This window comes from Thermobia domestica, chromosome 15, assembly GCF_964235325.1.
Source record: "Thermobia domestica chromosome 15, izTheDome1.hap1.1, whole genome shotgun sequence".
Lineage (NCBI taxonomy): Eukaryota > Metazoa > Arthropoda > Insecta > Zygentoma > Lepismatidae > Thermobia > Thermobia domestica.
Genome location: NC_137468.1, coordinates 195,066,437 through 195,086,888, shown reverse-complemented (window position 1 = coordinate 195,086,888; position 20,452 = coordinate 195,066,437). Strand labels below are relative to the sequence as shown.

Sequence of the window (20,452 nt, the reverse complement as noted above, 5' to 3'; positions counted from 1 at the left end):
ATAAATGTACTGATGCTGAAATAATAAACACAAACATTACGTCATGTGAAAAACAAGACCATATTAACCATTGGAAAAATATCAATCAAATAAAATATATTTCATACATATAAAACATATTCATATTCATTTACAAAAACATAAATTTCTCGAGCACAATGCCTGAAGAACCGGAACCTAAAGTTTGCTCCATTTCGTTGTTGAACTTACTCATAACTTCCATTTTAAGGTTGTTTTCTATGATTTCTCTCTGTTTTTTAATTAACAACATTTCTGCATTATATTCCTCTCGTATTAAACGCATTTTCAACGAAAGAAGCTCGTCTGCTTGTTCGAACAACTTCCTGTTCTTTACTACAACTGCATGTTCCATGCCTTTTTTCATGTGTGCATCTTTTGATAAGCTTCTGCTCCCGATAGCAAACGAAATACACGTACCAGCAGTGTATAGAAATGGCTTACTTCTTTAGTAAAAAGGCGTTACTACTTTAGTTATAACTAAAGAAGTAAATATAAATTGAGCTCTCCAACAGTTACTAAAAGAGTATGTTACTATGGAAGTAAGTTACTAAAGTAGTCCAGACTAAAGAAGTAAGAGTTACTAAAAGAGTAATTTATACTAGTTTGGTGCTCGCCACCCTTAGTCTAGATGTTGTACTTATATACTACATCCAACCTCTCAGTATATATATATATATACCACGCCTACTAGCTTTGACTAGATGATGTGTTTATATACTACACCTGCTATCTTAGTCTAGATGTTCTGTTTATATACTACATCCACCCTCTTCGTCTAGATATTGTGTCTAGATATCCACCCCATCATCAACGGAACAGTTATCTGTATGCTTGTAAGCCACGTCTGCTTCTAAATGTTAAGGCAGAATACAAACTAGCGTAATGCATTCAAATCCCAAGGCTTCGCCACTGGGAATCGAACCCGGGACACCATTCCCCATGAATGAAATTATCGAGGGATGTAAAATTAAAAGGTTTCACTTCATTTTCATTTATTCAAAACTTCATAAAATAGAATATCATTAAAGGCGAAAGCAGCAAGTTCTTATCTCCCAAATACAATATATATGAAGATATCTTTAAATCAGAAAACAGTTCCAAATTTCAGAGATACCCTGTAAATATAGTTCATGTTCAAACCTGAAAGACATAAATCATATAACTCTTTTGTTCTAGTTTCCAACAAGTTACACACATATAAGCAGAAACAAACACTAAGACAAGCATTCAAAAGAATATCTGATTGCAGAGGACTCACCGAAGCGTTAAGTTCTGATATGTTGGAAAGGATTCTCGAAAACGCTGGAACTCTTCCATGGTTGTGAGAGAGAAATGTTGGGTGGCGTTTAGATAGTCGTAAGCGAGAGAATCGTAGCGAACAAATCCAGCAAAGCTTCTCATGCTCAAATGACCTTTGCCGAAATAATATAAACCATACACCATGGAGATGCTGAAATTTTCTATCGACCGGATGATGTTTTTGTATGCTATTAATAACCTACGGAAAGAAAAGAGGAATTAAAATTAAACCATTTTTCCACATTAAAAAGTTTTCAGTACACATGAACCATTAGAATCTAAAAAGAACTGAAAGGAAACAAAACTTTACTATAGGGTTTACCAAAAAGAATGAGATATAACGAGAAATACAAGCATTATTACTGTGGAAAGTAACCAATATGCTTTAAGACTCAATGTGCAAGTCCCTCCTTTGTTTCGGTGGGTGAAATGAATTCTGAAGACTCAATTTTGTCTGTTTTGCACACATATTGTATGGGAAATTATCAATTGTGTGTTCAATGTTCAATTTCAGTTCATGAATTGTTCCTTGCTCATTCTCATATACCTGATACTTGAGATAACACCACAGAAAATAATGCAGAGGGAGAGATCACTTGAACTAGGTAGGCAGTTCAAATCACTTCTCGATAGAACGCGTCCAGCAAACTTTTCGTGCTATAAGGCAGTGGTCTGGCGAGCCGTGTGGCAAGCTGCATCGGCTTGTTGAATATATGTATGTAGTGAATACATATATTAAAGGTGTCTATACTTCCGTCCGTACAAGCGAGCGATGTTAAGAACGGTTACGTGATGCGTGATTCGTTGCTGAATGAAGTTGTAAGTGATCAAGATGGAATGGGGCGAGTATGAAAATCGTGTCCGTGATAGCGTTGCACAAGGTAGGCAAATCGCCAGGGGAGATTTTCAAAACCCTCCAGAAGCTGCGTAAAAATGTTCGTTTATCGCACTATACAGCGCTTTGTTGAGACTGAAACTGTAAAAGATCGCCAACTGTAAGGAAGACCACTCACAGTATGAACACCGGAACCTGTGAAAGCAATGGCGGTGCGCGTTCGACAAAATTCAGTTAGGAAATATTCAGTTATGTATAGTGAGCTAAAGGTGTCGAAAATGTCTATGTCTTGGACGTTAAGCTTACAAACAACGCAAAGAATATCTCCTGACAAATTAAATGAAGCGCCAGAGGCTTCCTTAAGAATTACGCAGCAAATGAGCACCATTGAATCCTTTCCACTGATGAAAAGATTTTCAGTGTTGAGGACATTTTCAATGCCCAAAATGATAGGATATATGCCACATCCTCTAGAGAAGCTGGTGAAAGATTCCAAGGATCCAGAGGGGTCACCGTTCTTTCTCAGTTATGGTGTGGTGGGGTGTAAACTGCGGTTGCACAACGGAGCTCCATTTCTGTGAAAAGGAGTGTCAAAATGTCAGCCAAAGTGTACCAGGAGACAGTGCTTGAGAGAGTAGTAAAAAAAGCTTAATAACACCTTCTTCCATGGACAGAACTGGAGCTTCCGGTAGGACTCAGCCTTAACACACAAAACATGGACAACCCAGCAATGGGTGGAGGCAAATGCTCCGAACTTTACTTCCTCTTCAGGGTGACCTTCTGGATGTCCGTATCTAAATCCTTTCAACTACAAATTTGGTCCAAGCTTTAGGAGATGCCTTACAAGATTTCCCTGGCTAGGCACCTGCAGATTTTCCAGTTGGTGTATTGCGTAATGCAATTGATGAGTAACCACGAAGTCTTAAGAACTGTGTGCATTCTATTGGTGGCCATTTTGAATAATTATTTGTGATTTTGGTTCATAATGTGTCCATATAATACATGTTATTAGGATACTAAAATATCACTCAGATTTTTGTGTCAATGTATTTAAAACTTTGGGATAGTATTTATGGTAGGACTAGGGATATACAGTATGTATATATGAGTATATGTTGAAGATAGTGTCTGATGAAGCCAAGTGAATAGTTGGCGAAACTGTTACACTTAATAATTTTTTACAATAAACGTACTGTTTTACTCAGCGAGCAACTTAAATTAAATTTCCGAGTAGTCAATTAAAAGCCTTGGAACGACATCAACATCTGTTCAATTTGGAAGGAACTCTACAATAGTTGGGAGCAACTTAAATTAAATTTCCGAATAGTCAATTAAAAGCCTTGGAACGACATCAACATCTGTTCCATTTGGAAGGAACTCTACAATAGTTGGGAGCAACTTAAATTAAATTTCCGAGTAGTCAATTAAAAGCCTTGGAACGACATCAACATCTGTTCAATTTGGAAGGAACTCTACAATAGTTGGGAGCAACTTAAATTAAATTTCCGAATAGTCAATTAAAAGCCTTGGAACGACATCAACATCTGTTCAATTTGGAAGGAACTCTACAATAGTTGGGAGCAACTTAAATTAAATTTCCGAATAGTCAATTAAAAGCCTTGGAACGACATCAACATCTGTTCCATTTGGAAGGAACTCTACAATAGTTGGGAGCAACTTAAATTAAATTTCCGAGTAGTCAATTAAAAGCCTTGGAACGACATCAACATCTGTTCAATTTGGAAGGAACTCTACAATAGTTGGGAGCAACTTAAATTAAATTTCCGAATAGTCAATTAAAAGCCTTGGAACGACATCAACATCTGTTCAATTTGGAAGGAACTCTACAATAGATGGGAGCAACTTAAATTAGATTTCCGAGTAGTCAATTAAAAGCCTTGGAACGACATCAACATCTGTTCAATTTGGAAGGAACTCTACAATAGTTGGAAGGGGGAACATATGGTTCTGAGTTTCACAAAGTACAATGAGGCCAAAAGAAAAAAAATAGCCTTTCTGGGGGAGATCACATCGACTTCCCTCTCCTTGGATCCGTCACTGATTCGAATAATTTCTATACGTAATTGAATTGTGTATCTTTATATGCTAGTTTGCAGCCAGCTGCACATATCTGCCACAGTTTAATCTCAAAAGTGCAGCGTTGTCAGAATACGATTTCAGGGTTCCGATGCTCTTTTTGGTAAACCCTTGAATAAATAATGTGCATTTATTTTCAGGTGTAATAAATTCAATCATGTTCAACATACTGCCTGTTTACATAGAATACATTGGACTGTCTAAGTGTGTTTTCCGGTTTTCGATCAAATCCTGAAACTCTTTTATAGTGATGTCTTTTAGTACATCCACCGTTTTTGATTTCTTCATTTTCTGCACGTCGGAAAAACGTTTTTCCTTTGAAGTCTTTTTCGATTTAGAGGAAGCAAAAAAAAGGGAAGATCGGGTGAAAATGGTGGTTGGAAAAGATGGATTATAATGTTTAACATGAACAACTGTTCTGTGCTCAACGCTTTGTGCGCTAACACGTTGTCGTGGAGAAGCCATCACTTCCTACGATGTTTATGTCACGCAAATGTTTCAAATCTATTAGGAAGATCACACATTTTCGCAATGCTTTTATCCGTTCAAGAAATCTGAGCGAGGTTAGTGTTCCAGTTGCAGTTCATATTTCCTAAAGTTGAAAAAAAAAAAAAAAACTTGTAAATAAATGTATTTCCTCGACAGCTTCCTTGTGTGCTGTTTTAAGCAGTACAGCCATTTTCTCCCTGCAGAGAGTTTCAAATCAGCATTTTTTTCAACCGTTCTGGAAACACAAAAAATAAGGAAGAAGCGGAGGCCTCAACAAAAGAAATTTACTACATGGCATCACGATATTATTTTTTTACTTGACAACGAACATCAGCATATTGATGCAAAATCGACTTCGCAACAGACATATACCAGCGGAAGAATATAATACAACCAGGTCTACCCACCACATCAGGGCCGTGCCGTGGGGGGGGGGGGGCGAGCCGGGCGCCAAAGTAAGGGGGCGAAAAATTTGGGAGATAAAAGGAAAAAAGATAGGAAAAAATACTTGGAATATATGTATAAGGGCGCCGTCGTATACTCTCGCCCCGGGCGCTGATTTTCCACGGCACGGCACTGCACCACATAATGATTCCAGTTTCTTTTGGGTTCCCTACGTAATACAACTTTTTTAAGATATGTGTATAGAGCTTGAAATACAAGAAAAAACAGTTTAAAAATGTGATGAATTTTTACAGAGAAACGAAAACAAGCACATTGCGAAAATGAATAGTAGAAAATTCATTAATAATATACCTGTTAGGTAACTAAACAAAATGCAACAATGTTTCTAAGTAAACATTTACATTAGAGAAGTACTGTTCTTTCGAATCATCAAGTCACGTTCAAAGTGAACGTCAATTCTTAAAAACAAAAAAAAAAAAAACAAAAAATGTTTGTTTTCTTCGACACAAAAGTGTTTTAAAAATTCCCGTTACTTTCAAAATGATCCAGACAAAACCACAAGGCACCACAGTTTCCAGCAAAATGCATCACTTATTTGCAAGTTTTATTTCTCTTTAGAGAACTTTGAGGTACATATGTTCTTTTGGTTGTATGCAGCATATCAAAGCGATATTTGATCTGTACCCACATATGCCGCAACGAGTCAACACCAACAGTGTGGGTAGAGTCAATATTTAACCCTCAAGAAAACATCAGCACCATTTTAGTTTTTACTTGACAAAAGGTGAGCAAACCTTTTAACGACATAAGTAGAATAGTAAACGTTTTTCATTAGCATACTCGTGTTGATTAAAATTTATAGAATTTCCGCCTGGGCTGACTAGACTGTACCTAGGGCGGAATATTTAGCTCTCTCTCTCCTCCGCCTTATATAATAAATTAAAGTATTATACTAGAAATTTTCCATATAGTGTTATTGCATTACATGCTATAATATGCTTAGCCCATTTCGAGATCAAAGTATAGTTCGATTTATCAAAATACAAATTGCCAGCTGCGAGGTGGGTATTTTTTATAGCAAATTTTTGAATAAAATCTCAGGTTATACATTATGTGTAAATTATCATTGCTTATCATTAATTAACCTAAAACACACCTGTTGTAGTAATTTTACGGCAACAGTGTTGCCAGGGGCCGCGTTTCTGCCGTAAAAAGACACCTATTTTACGGACTTGCATTAAATAGTCTTTTTGCATGGCAACACTGCATCAACTTTGTCACATTTTCGCACCAATGGATAAATATTGATGCATACTGCACATATACACAGAGTTTCACCCACATCAAATTAGGTTTCTGCTATTGAATATTGATTTTCAATTTGTACATTTTTTAAAAAATTTACACTTTCGATACTTTATTTAACGTTACAAATTCCAACATTGGTCATGATATTGAAAATATCTACATAGAACACGCTTACATTTATTTCAAGTCTCAGGTCTTTACCGTTCTTGGTTCAAAAGATATACGCAATTGAACTTTGGGTCGCGCAACTTTACGGACACACTGTATAACATTTTTTACGACCCAGAATAGACAACATGATTTTCAAATTTAGTAAGTAGAGGTACATTTCATTACCATTTGAAGTATGGATTGTTTCGGAAATATAGCCTAGAGGAGAAAAGTGTATTAATCTGACCTGAATGGGTGGGTTTAACTCTCTACTACTATCAGAAAGTACTAATGTAACATGTCGCAATAAATGTTCCGTTTAAAGTTAGCCATATTGAAAAAAAAAATAATCGGAACAACCTATTGAGCTGCGTAAGCCATGCATATACTTTACTAATATCACGAATGTGTTTATGATTAACATCAGGGTTAAAAGGGAGGGGGGAACGCTGAGGATGCCGTCCCCAAGCCTCCAAAAAATATGTATGTCGTCCCCCCAGTTCCTAAAAAATTACAATGGGCAAAGATAGGCAGGGGGAAGGCGTGATGTCATGCCGCTACCTATCGTTCCCCTACCTTTTCAGATCCATTTTTACCCCTGATTAACATGTATATTTTCAGAACCCCATCCGGCAATTGTGTTGGTTACCACGTCTTAATAAGCAGGAAGTGGTTTATTCAGAAAATAAACTACATTGTAGGTATTAACTATAGCTCAACCATGATTACTTCACTCATCGCTGGCAGAAGTAATGACATGACTTGGCCGCACTTTTCTGCCCCTGGTTCCTGGTTCAGGAGCCATGGTCCATGGAATGCATTGGACTACGTCCATGCAATGAGTATTTTTACCTACCTGAAGAGGGTCGTATAGGACCTCTAGAAGTTTGGAGGTCCATCTCGTTCTCATTCATGGATATAAAATTGCCAAAAATGTAATTTTTGGGAACTTTTTACCTATTTCTTTTCTTTTTTGTTGAGGTATTTTACAGAGTTTTACAAACCTACAGATTTTTACAAAAAGTAACAGCAGAAACAACTTATTGAAGAACGTGGTAACCGAATAAATTTCTCAATCCCGACAACCATTCTGTAAAACCCTATATTGTAGTTACTACTGTATTATTTTGTTGTTTATTTTGTTGTTTACTGTTACTGAAAATCTTTGACTTACCTCCAAACGCCACTGGTGGTGGTATCTCTTATTCGCTTTGATAATTGATCAAGAATGAAATTATTGGCAATATTGTACCACGTCATCTCGTCTATCGCCGTGTCGTCTGCTCTGCTGATATTTCGTCTGAAAGGAGAACAGTGTTTCTATTTCTGAACAGCCCTTGTAAATCAACAAATACATTTGTCTTTCTGAAATGGAGAAGGAAGAGCAAAATATTTAAAATCAAATTTCTGTGCTTCTCTTTCTATAAGATAGAATACGATTGTTTTATCCTAATTATGCAAAACTTACCATGGACATTATAAACACTCTTTAAAAAAAAAAAAAAAAAAAAAATTGTCAATGCATTACCTCAAGACATATTCCAACGTAGACAGAAGGAAAACACTTATAATAGAGCTGGAGTAGGAGAACCAGTTCCTGTTCCTTGTAATTCTAGCAACTGGAAATTAGGCAGTTGGAGTGTATGATTAGGATTAGATTGAGGTTACATCACATTAGTACAATTTACTAAAATTTGTCACATATATATCTAATTCTAATATTAATTTCAATTGTGTGAGATGGCGTCTTACTAACAAGATCTTTGACTAATGATCATTGCAGCCAACTGGATTGAGTGTACAAGTCAGTTGTATGGAGATAACTCGTCGAGATGGGTAGAAACAAAGTTATAACAGAAAGCAAAATGGGTCTTTTATGTTTGAATATGCTCATGGGCATATAGTAGACGGAATTGCTCAATTTGTTTGTGCACGTAGAAATACTATCTAATCTGTTTATAAGGAACGGTCTAATAAGCGTATAAGAACAAAACGACGTTGCAAATATGAGGGTATTTCGAAAATTTTAGAGCCAGACACTGAAATGTCGGCCCAAACACCATCTATGAAAGAAAGAATATTGCTACATCAGTTTATTAGAGGCAGTTATTTGAATGAGTTCTTCCATACTAGTTCGCTCGGATACTGCATCACAATGCTTCTCTCGACTGGTTTTTCTTGCCAAGGCTGTGATGTGGTGCTACACCTGGGTTAAAGGGTTCGTGGTGAATGCCCTCAAAGCCACAATCTTTCACTGTAGCCTTGGGAACGAGGACCGTGTACACTGGAGCATTGTCATGCAATATACGAACTCAAAGCATAACGACTGATTCAAATCGTTTGAATGAACTGACCAGCTAGACAGTTCTAATTGACACATTATTAGTTGCATAGCATAAAGATGCAAGTATTCAGTGCTCAAGTACAGAGACTGTAGATTGTAGTGAACTAAAAGTGTTGTCTAAAGAGTGGCATTTCAATGATGTAAGGCGAGTGAACCGAAAACCCAAAGAAGTATTCACCCACTGTGTCTGAGAGCATGGCGAGCTGTAGAAGATTTTGTAATATTTTGGTGTGTTTATCGTACCATGGCTTAGATCCACGCATACACGTGAATGCAAACACGAATCACCATTTTTGTTTAGACAACAAAGTTAGGTGTTACATTTCTTCAACATTGCTTTGCAGTGGGCACTTCCACCTTCTAAAATGAAAACTGATGTATTTGCAGAATCTAAAGCTTTTCTACATGTTCTGAGGAATATTCAGGTAACTTGTTGCATCTGGTCGTACAAGAAGGCTACTTGGATTTAAATCCAATTGAAAATCTGTGAGATGATGTGAAGATATTAAAAAGCAAAAACAAATATACTACGCTTTGCGGAGATTATGGGATCTACTATAATAAGCGAGTAGATTCAAATCAATCTAGCATACCTGTAACACCTCGTGGAATCACCTCGAAAAGGAAATCAGTTCGTTTTCCACGTTAATAGAAATTTTTAGTTTTTAACGTCCCATGATTATGCTCCGAGACTAAGGGAGACGGTCATAATGATGATAATGAAGGGGATGAAGAAATGAAGAAAGTGGGATGAACAGGAGAACTGGAATAAAACTCACTTTGTTTCTCCACCACAAAGTTCACTTGGCGCAAGCTGTGATCGAATCAAGGATCCCATGCATCAGAGGTGATAGCCCCACCACTGAGCCATAGCAGCTCTTCCATGTTAGAGGCAATGTTATCTGGTATTACGTTAGTTCCGTTAACTTTTGCTACACTATGCTTACATTTCGCTTGCAGATAATGCAGGATTTTACTGAATTTTTATGCCGTCAATTAATTGATTGACTGAGTGCTGTAATAGGACTATTAGAATATCAAAATTTCTTCTTTTAGTTTAATGTCCCACGATTATGCCTTTGAGGCTAAGGAAGACGGATGATTAAGGGAAGTGAATGAAGATGAAAAAATTGGTGGAATAAGAATGAGGGAGGAAATAAGAGTACCTCGACAAAACCCACGGACACAATATTGTCCACCATAAACCGACTTGGCCGGGGTTTGAACAAGAGACCCCACGCACCAGATGAGCGCCCCACCACTGAACCACCGTTCTAGCTATTAGAATATCAAGAAACTAGATCGTTCGTAATAGAGACCACACATACAAGTAAATAAATCACCCGCTTTCTTTTTTTTTCAGAAGAAAGTGCCTTTCATATGCTGAAGAGTCTGTAACTAGTTAGGACATATTTATACATTTACCAACGAATCTACCTGTGCTTTGGAGTGGATTCCTTGCACTGCGTTTTTGCCCACAACCACAGCTGGTGAATTATTATTTCAGCACCGACAAAGAATGCGTAACAAAAATAATCATAGAAACTTATTTATATAAAATAATAACAACTAATATTAACTGGTACCATTGTGAATAGTGTGAAAGACAAAAGTAGTACATGTACTACAACTACTACAGAAAGCAAACAACAGGAATCCTCATCATTATCAGCTCATCTAACTAAAGGGGACACTAGCGCCACTGCTGTCCAGAAGAGGTCATGTAAAGTCTACATCGACACCAGTTTCGGCTGCTCAATCCTGCTCACCTAGCTTGCCTGGAGCTCCGTGGTTTCCCTGTCCGCTTAGCATGCCTGAAGCTCTGTGGAACATTAACCTCTCTTCGCTTCCCTGGATCACTGAAATTCCTAAACCTCTTCCACTTAGCATGCCTGGGGCTCTGTGAAATCCTTCCATTAGTTATCCTTGCCTTAAGACACCTAATTTTACTCAAACTGCATTATTCTTTTACCTCTTCGATTTATATGCGAAATTATTTTTCTACTTTCTTTGAAATAAAGTAGTATTTTGATTATTTGAATTTATTGATTTCCTCTTGAACGGTCTTTAAATGTCTCTTACTTCATGAAAATGATATCCTCTTCTACACAATTTTAATATCTAATATCCAAATTTAGTTGAAGTAATATTCAATTTATTTTGAAAAAGCAAAGAATGTTTGTTAGACTCGAAGAAGAAATCCGAGAAACAATTAGATGAAATCTTTCAGTTTGACGTCCCACACTTATGCCGTGTATACTAAAGAAGACGACGATGATGAGAAAAGAATAAAATGATGGAATGAAGAAAGTGGAAGGAAACGGGACAACTCCGAGAAAACTCACGCATATGGTGTTTATCTATCACAAATTCTACTTGCCGCGAGCTGGGATCGAACTAGAGGCCCTACGCACAAGAAATGAACGAAAATCATATAACTTTAAGTCCCAGAAACTTCAAATAACCAGAAAAAATTAAAAACACGCTTTCCTTTTTTTAAAGAAAAAAGAAGTAAAGCAAGTAGTACTAACAGGTAAAAAAAAATGATTTTTAAGACAGTTATTTTAACAACTATTTCTACATGAGTGAAAAAAGGCATAGAAACAGCGCCGTAACTTAGATTTTTTCCCGAGGAGGCAAGATTATTGGCCCCCTAGAAAAAGTTGTTGGGCCCCCGCAAAATTCGAAAATAGGCCCTTCTTTCAATCTTTTTGTTACTCCCGGGCTGTGGGCTCCCGGAGGCTGTGGGGCCTCCCGCACGGCAAGCTCTGCGGGGCCATTTGTTACGCCCCTGGGCCCATTCCATACATGACAAACTAACTTAGAGGACAATATTGACAAATTTCAAAGCCATTCGAGTTATTTCTAAGGCCTCCAATAGTAGACATTTTTTTACTGAAATGGGCCGACAACTCATTTTTGTTTTTTTTACCTTTTGTGTGTAGTTTTGTTTATGTAATGTAGTGAACCTGTTTGATGCTTCACTTATAATTTCATTTTCCTATCGTATATGGAGTAAGACAATTTTGTCTTAAAATGGGAACCTCTTGAACGGCGGGGAGCTTCGCTAGGGGGCACTTGCCCTCCTGCCCCCTACAAGTTACGGCCCTACATAGAGAGCAAGAATGGTCTGGTCAATAGCCAATACAAATAATATGGCAGCGCTTTCATTGCTTTTCTTTTCAGTCGGGCATAAATACATTTTTAAAAGTAATTTTGGTAAAAACAAATGTCCTTTTTAATACAATTTGTTTTATTTTCAAATGAAAGCATGTTCTTAAAAGTAGTTATTTCATTTAATTCTATTTCTTTTTATTTTTGATATGACTTGTTTCTTTTACAAAGTATTTTTAAAATATTTACTGTTTTATTTTATTTATTTATTTTTTTACACTACCTGTTGTTATGTCTTTTACATTCAATTAGTACTTTGAAGTCCATCGTACTTTTACCAACTGAAACGAATGTAAGAAGATCTCCTAGATGTTATATTGTACATGGCAACAACAAAGCATTTCTGGTTGCATAACGGATTAGAATATATAGTTTAGTACGAAGCAATACTGATAACCAGGGCCCGCATCTTGTTGACAAGTCAACTTTTTTCTCTTACGCAAGGCAACTTCAAATAAAAACGTTATCCGTCAACTCAAGGTTCTAAAAGTGTATTGTTTTGGGGTCAACTTTTGGTCACTTTTTGCCTTTTTGAAGTTTCAGGTCATTTTTTAATATTTTAAGGTAACTTTCAGGTAATTTATGGTCTTTTTAATCTTTCTTCTTCTACATAACAAACTCTTAAAATGAACACTGTTTACGGATTTGAAAAATACAAAGTTATATCTTTTCCTGCTTCCTGACTATTGGGGTGGAAAACTGCATTTTTAAAAAGCTAATGAACACTAAGCTGTAGCTGGTTGATTAGGGGTAAGGATTGGTACGTGTCCAACAGATGGCTTTGGATTATTGGCCACAAAGGATGTCATCACGAGAATAACTAAAAGTGGATTAGAAGACTTACAGAGATTTTAAACAGGTATTTTTAAAATCTATTATTCTCATGTATTCAGTCTACAGTTGCGAACTTCTATTCTTTAAGTGTGCTCCTAGCTTCAATTCGGGAGTGAATTGGCGCTCTCAATACGTAAAATGCTGTACAATGGACTGATCAATAGACTGTAACTAACTGAAACAAGACTTTTGAGAATGAGTGAGAAATGATAATTAAAATCCAATAGATATTCAAAGAATGACAAAGGGGGGCGCGGTGGCTCAGTGGTAGAGCGTTCACCTCTGGTGCTTGGGGTCCCGGGTTCGATCCCATCCCCCGCCAAGTGAACTTTGTGGTGGACAAACACCGTGCTCGTGGGTTTTCTCGGGGTTCTCCCGTTTCCTCCCACTTTCTTTATTCCACCATTTCACTCGTCTCTCATCATCACCGTCTCCTTTAGCCTAACCGGCATAACCGTGGGACGTAAAACTTAAAGATTTCATTTTTTCAAAGAATGACAATATTTAACGAAATAAACGTTTAAAAAACGTAAATTTTAAGGTGAATTTTTGTGAATTTTAGGGTCATTTTACAGGAATTTTAGTGTCATTTTATAGGTCACTTTTTAGAAAATTTTAGGTCAACAAGGTCCGGGCCTTGCAAATAACTTAATAAAAATACAGTAAACTATCGATTTTCCGATGACTTCCTTTACTTTTCCCTTCATTTTTGCGATGATAAATTACGGTTATTATTATTATTATTATTATTATTATTATTATTATTATTATTATTATTATTATTATTATTATTATTATTATTATTATTATTAAGTATTCTGCCTTTTCGCAGGTCCTTAGCATTAACGACTTTCTTTTCAATTTTAAATTTAGACCTGGGAATGTTACTTCCACGGTTCTTGATCTTCAGATTTCTCTTTTAACTCCCAATATTTTTTTCTATTCTTCAAATCATCAATCAGTTATGTTCTGAATGCGGTATGAATAGGACATTTCTTCGCAAGATGTGTTCAATCCAATTGGCCTTCCTATGAAGAATGCTGGCTAAAAAACGTCCTCTTCTTTCCTATCCGTTTTAAAACGCTTTCGTTACTTACTCCCTCTGTCCATTTTCTTTATTTTATCCATCTTCCTCCAACAAATTTCGAAACTCTCTAAATATTTATTTTTTAACTTCAAAATACGATACAGTGTTAACATTTCAATTACAAATAAAAAAGAGATGTTTTAACTTTAAAAAAACACGGTTGGTATTTTTGTGAAAAAGTAAATAATAAATTTATAAATACAGAAAAATTTTGTTTAATACAGCATAATTGAAGACATGAACTGCATAACATCCCAAGTCGACTTTTTTCTTCGTATTATGATTTTTTTGTTTTTAATGTTAGCATCTATATTTTAAGGGCTATTCACTTGCATAATACCTTAAGTCCAAATCAAAATCTTTTTCTTAAAAAAACAAAAATACAAAATAATTTCAGCTAAACAGAATAACATGGCAAGTATAATCTTCCTGTGTTTCATCTAAAATCACAAAAGTACACTCTTGGACTTCGGATGTTCTGCAATTCAGGTCTTCAATTGTATGTGTACACTCATTACTATAAATTTAAAAGAAAAAAACGTTTAAAACTATTTTTGTGTTGATTTATGTCATTTTGAGAATGTTGTGCAGAATTCACAAAGGAAGAAAGAACATTGAAATAAAATCACTCCTGAAGAAAATGAAATGAAATCTTTACGTCCTACTGTTATGCCGGTTAGGCTAAAGGAGACGATGATAATGAGAGATGAGTGAAATGAAGAAAGTGGGAGGAAACGGGAGAACCCCGAGAAAACCCACGAGAACGGTGTTTGTCCACCACAAAATCCACACGGCGCGAGCTGGGATCGAACCAGGGACCCCAAGCACCGGAGATGAGCGCTCTACCACTGAGCCACCGCTCCCCCCGCCCGCTGAAGAATCACATAAGAAACTTATGGTTAAAATTTCGTTGATATGCACTAAACGGTAGCCTGTAGGCGAGTTTACACCAGAACAAATGGACGAACAGACTAAAAGATGTAGAAAGAAATTTTTGAGTTTTACTTCCCAGGATTATGCCGACTAGGCTTAAGGAGATGGTGATGATGAGAAATGAAGGAAATGGTGAAATAAAAAAGTGGGAGAACCCCTAGAAAAAAAACCCACACGGTGTTAGTCCACCACAAAGTTTACTTGGGGCGAGCTGGTATCGAACCAGGGACCCCATACTCCAGAGGTGAACGCTCTACCAGTGAGCCACCGTGGCCCACAGATGTCGAAAATTGAATATCTGTTGAAATGTCGAATTCGATTTTTTTTTCCATGATTTCCATACTTTCTTCTCTTCTTTCGCCCTTCGAAAGTAAAAAGACAAAAAATTAACCCTTTTAAATTCTTGCCTTTTTCGACGTTTTTCTTGAGTGTCAGATAAGCAGCGACAGTGTCATCCCTATTTATCCTAGGATCATGGTTCATACCTCGTTTTTCTCAGAATGGAACAGCCTTTCAAACGGTACCACTTACATGTCCCTATGATGTACCAGAAGGGAATTATTTGAGGGAAAATCGGGATTTTTTGCTCCCCAGAAAACTTCTTCAAAGTTTGGGGCCCCCTGAGGCTCTACCGGGTCTGCGCACAAACCTCAAAAAATTTGGAAAAAATACTACGTAGTGTACTAATTACTTGTGACAAATTCGAATTTCCTGTCTTGAATAGTAAGGGCGCTAAAACTTTTTACCCATGTTGAGAGAGCATAAAAAAACCGCCCAAAAATTCCCTAAAATACACCGTACAAATTTAAAAAATTCTGACACGTTCCTAATGATCGTAAAATTATGGTTCATACGTCGTTTTGTTCAGAATGAAGTAGCCTTTCAGATGGTAGCATCCGCATGTCCCTTGCACATCCCTAAGGAGGGAAATATTGAGGAAAATAGGGTTTTTTGCTGAAAAATCCCTTTTTCCCGGTTTGAAAACGTCCGGCGCGGCCCTGGGTAAACATAGAAATCCAGAAATCAGTCAAGAATACTACGTAGTGTACTAATTACTTGTACCAAATACCAATCTCCTATCTTCAACACTAAGGACGGGAAAAATATTCTCCTCTTTTCCGAATATTCCCAGAATGTCCCAGAATACCCTATATAAATTTCAAAAATTTCTTGACACGTCCCTAATTATAGTAGGATCACGATTCATACACCATTCTCTTCAGAATAGAGCAGGCTCCCAGATTGTATTAACCGCATGTTCCTCGGACGTCCCTAAGGAGGGAAAATTTAGTAAAATAGGGATTTTTGCTGAAAAATCCCTTTTTCCTGTTTTGGGGCCTCTGGCGCGGCCCTGGGTTAACATAGAGATCTGGAAATCACTTTAAAAATATTACTAATGGTACTAATTACTTGTGCCAAATACCAATCTCCTATCTTCAATACTAAGGGGGGGGAAATATTTTCCTCTTCTGCGAATATTTCCGAAATTTCCCAAGGATACTATACAAACTTCAAAAATTTCCTGGCACGTCCCTAATTATTGTAGAATGATGATTCATACGTCGTTCTCTTCAGAATCGAGTAGGCTTTCCGAACGTATCACCCAAATGTCCCTATCATGTAGCCGAGCGGAGCACGAATCGCGAAAGTGGGATTTTTGGTCCAAAAATATTCCTTTTTTACCCTTTGTCTCTCTGAACCCCCCTTCTATGTTGACGAAGAGATCCGAAAAAATTCTCATAAAAACTAATGGGGCCACTGATTGCTTATGGAAAATGTTGGGATTCTAGGATTAAAGAAAAGCTCACCAAAAAATGTTGAAGTTAGACCTCAGTAAAAAAAAAAAAAAAAAAAAAGGGAATTTGTAAATTGATGATGTCATAACCCCCTATGTTCTGACGCTGGGAAGCGTATTGACCCTTCCAAGGCTTTCTTGAATGCCTCCTCTCTTGGAAAATTAAAAAAAAAACTGAACTAAATAGCATTTTTAGTTCTATTTTAATCGAATCTTTAAGACACTACAATATCGGTCGAAAACGACCGAAAAAACTTAAAAGGGTTTAAATAATTTTAAAAGAGCGGTAAATATGGCAACCAAACAAAATGAGGTTTCTGTACACTAACAAGCTGTCAGCGTCACAGATCTAACGACAATTATGTTAAGTATAGACTAAAGTCATGAATGAAGGTATGGTCAGAAGATAGTGGAAACAATTTCGCAGCAGGCCGCACCAATGTGCCCAACGATCACCGTACTAGCTAACCACATTTAAATGGAGTACCTTTCACCATTTTCATATAGCTCCGATCGATTTCTATCTGTTCCTTCGCCTTAAGTTATTTCTGTACGAACAATGCTACGACTTTTTATTAATCTTTGTTATGTCTTTTACAACTTTTAAATAGATATAAATAGATATGCTAAATATTGTTTCTTAACAATATATGTTTCATTTTTGAAACTACCAATTAGTTGATTATAGCTTCTGGTTACTTTTTTTTTGTTTACTTCCCCTCTAGATTATTTTGTTTTTCTCTTGAATGATTTTTGTTTATTTCTTCATTTATTTTGGTTTCTTTCTTGGTTCATTTTGTTTCCCTCTTGATTGATTTTGTGTTTCTTTTTATGTGAATTTGGTTTCTCTCTCTTTCTTGATTTTGTTTCCCTCTTGATTGCTATTTTGATTTCTTTCTCTTGGTTGATTTTGTTTTCCTTTTGATTGTGATTTTGGTTTCTTTCTCTTGCTTGATTTCGTTTTCCTTTTGATTGTGAGTTTGGTTTCTTCCTCTTCGTTGATTTTGTTTTCTTTTAATTGTGATTTTGGTTTCTCTCTCTTGGTTGATATTTTTTCCTTTTGATTGTGAGTTTGTTTTTTTTCTCTTCGTTGATTTTGTTTCCTTTTAATTGTGATTTTGGTTTCTTTCTGTTGGTTGATTTTGTTTAACTTTTGACTGTGATTTTAGTTTCTTTCTCTTAGTTGATTGTGTTACGCTTTTAATTGTGATTTTGGTTTCTTTCTGTTGGTTGATTTTGTGTCCCTTTTAATTGTGATTTTGGTTTCTTCCTCTTCGTTGATTTTGTTTTCCTTTTGATTGTGATTTTAGTTTCTTTCTCTTGGTTGATTGTGTTACCCTTTTACTTGAGATTTTCGTTTCTTTCTCTTGATTGATTTTGTTTCCCTTTTGATTGTGATTTTGTTTTCTTTCTCTTGGTTGATTTTGTTTCCCTTTTGATTGTGATCTTGGTTTTTTCTCTCTTGGTTGATTTTGTTTTCCTTTTGATTATGATTTTGGTTTCTCTCTCTTGGTTGATTTTGTTTCCCTTTTGATTGTGATCTTGGTTTTTTCTCTCTTGGTTGATTTTTTTTACCTTTTAATTGTGATTTTGGTTTGCCTTTTAAGTGATTTTAATTTCTTTATTCATTGTTTTGAGTTTATTTTGGTTCCTTAACGTTTTGATAGCGCAACTGAATTACATACAGCTGTAGCATTGTGGTTTCTGTCCTTGGCTGCAGAATTACCTCACACAGGTATACAAAAGCAAATGCCGCGTTACGACAATTACCTCAATGAGGATTATGCAGATGTTGAAAATTAGGTTATATATCACTAATTTCATAGTAATAACGTTATTTTCTTATAATGTTTGTTGAGTACGGTGGCTCAATGATAGAGCGTTTACCTCTGGTGCGTTGGGTACCTGGGTCAATCTCCGGCTAAGTTAGTTTATGGTGGACAACATCGTGTCGGTGGGTTTTTTCGGAGCATTCCTGTTTCCTCCCACGTTCTCATTCTACCTATTCTTCCATCATTATTGACTTTTCCTTCATCATCCGTGTCCCTTATAGGGAAAAAGCGTGTGATGTTAAACTGAAAGGTTACATTTTTCTCTTATAATGTTTGTCTCTCACTTTACAGTCCATCAAAACTTATTTTATGGATTCACTTTTTATATTCAAATATTAAGTAAATAAGCACACGAAAATTACCGACTTACACGTTTATCCAGATTTGCAAAATCTCTATGAGACTCTATTTTCAAACAACTTATATTTAAATGTAAAAATAGAATAAAAGATACACTACAAGTTCAAGATTTCATCATTAGTGATCCAAACGTGCACATTTTTATATATATATATATATATATATATAAAATTAGATAATCTATATTATTAAATTGAAAGTGACTATGTTTGTGACTCTTATTCTCTTGAACAGCCAGACCGATCTCAATCAATTTTTAACGTAGATGCGGTTCTGGCCTGGGAGTGTTTTTAGCTATTTACCTTGACGGTAGAACTTAGGAGAGAGGGAAGAGGCGGACATAGAAAAAATAAATAAAACATAATAATTCTTGAACCACCCAACCGATCTTGATCAAATTTTCAATGTAGATAAGGTTCGGGACTGGGATGTTTTTATCATTTCACTTTGACGGAGCAACGTAGGGGAGGAGGAGGGGAAAGATATGCAAAAGAATCAATAAATATTAAAATAAAAGTGACTATGTTCGTGAATTAATAGCTCTTGAACTACCCAACCGATCTCGATCAAACTTTCAACATAGATGAGGTTTGGGCCTGGAATGTTTTAAATATGTTTTCACTTTGATGGTAGAACCTAGGGGAGCGGGAGGAAGGAGTTGAAAAGTAAGTAAAACTTAATAACACTTGAACCAAACGATCAATCTGAATCAATTTTTAACGTAGATGAAATTCGGGACTGAGATGTTTTCTATCATTTCATTTTGACGGTAAAACTTAGAGGAGGGGAAGAAAGGGGAGATATATAACAATAAATAAAACTTAATAACTCTTGAACCACCGGACCGATCTCAATCAAATTTTCAACCTAGATTAAGTTCGAACATGAGATGATTTTTGTCATATCACTTTGACGAATTAACTTGAAGGAGGGGGGAAGACATTTACAAATGGTCGAAAATGATCAATATTAGTGTCGAATCTATAGTTTTGAGGTCGCCGAGACGAACAGTGATACTTCTGATGACTTTTAAATCCAAATTCAGTCCCGCAAATTGTGGGAGGGTAGGAGGGATATATAAAAATAATCGAAAATGACCAATATCAAGGAGCGCTTAGGAATAGTAAAACGTTAGTGACTAACGAAACATATTACCATTTTTCTCTTAATTTAAGCCAGCGAAGCGGGTAATTGATACTAATTTTAAATAACTTAGAAGGAAACTAAAAATTAAAGACGAATATTTTATTTTAACATTCTCAGTAAATGTGTGTACTACGTTAATTATATTGTTAAATATTGAATTTCCAAAGAAAAGTCTTAAGTAACTGCTATATCCTTTTTATATGCAGATAAGGATGTATTCTGTTATATCAGATACTCCGATGCAATGATGATGCACACACAAGGCTCATCGCTAAGCGAGATATAATGTTAACTGTTTAAGTAGATGCTCGCTTTAAGGTAAGACATATAAATTGTGTGCCAA

General features: G+C 36.1%; 1 protein-coding gene across 2 annotated transcripts in view; it reads right to left on the bottom strand.

Annotated features, from left to right (window-relative positions):
• LOC145671668 (uncharacterized) overlaps positions 1 to 20,452 on the bottom strand; it is a 1,096,828-nt gene that overhangs the window by 171,555 nt on the left and 904,821 nt on the right. For both annotated transcript variants that reach the window (XR_014128525.1, XM_081740866.1), the window contains exons 5-6: positions 7,779 to 7,904; positions 1,280 to 1,519 (exon numbers count right to left, since the gene is read on the bottom strand). Coding sequence is in view for 1 of the 2 variants with exons in the window: in XM_081740866.1 (XP_081596992.1) it covers positions 1,280 to 1,519; positions 7,779 to 7,904 (366 nt within the window). In the remaining variant the exon portion in view is untranslated. The remainder of the gene's footprint in view (positions 1 to 1,279; positions 1,520 to 7,778; positions 7,905 to 20,452) is intronic.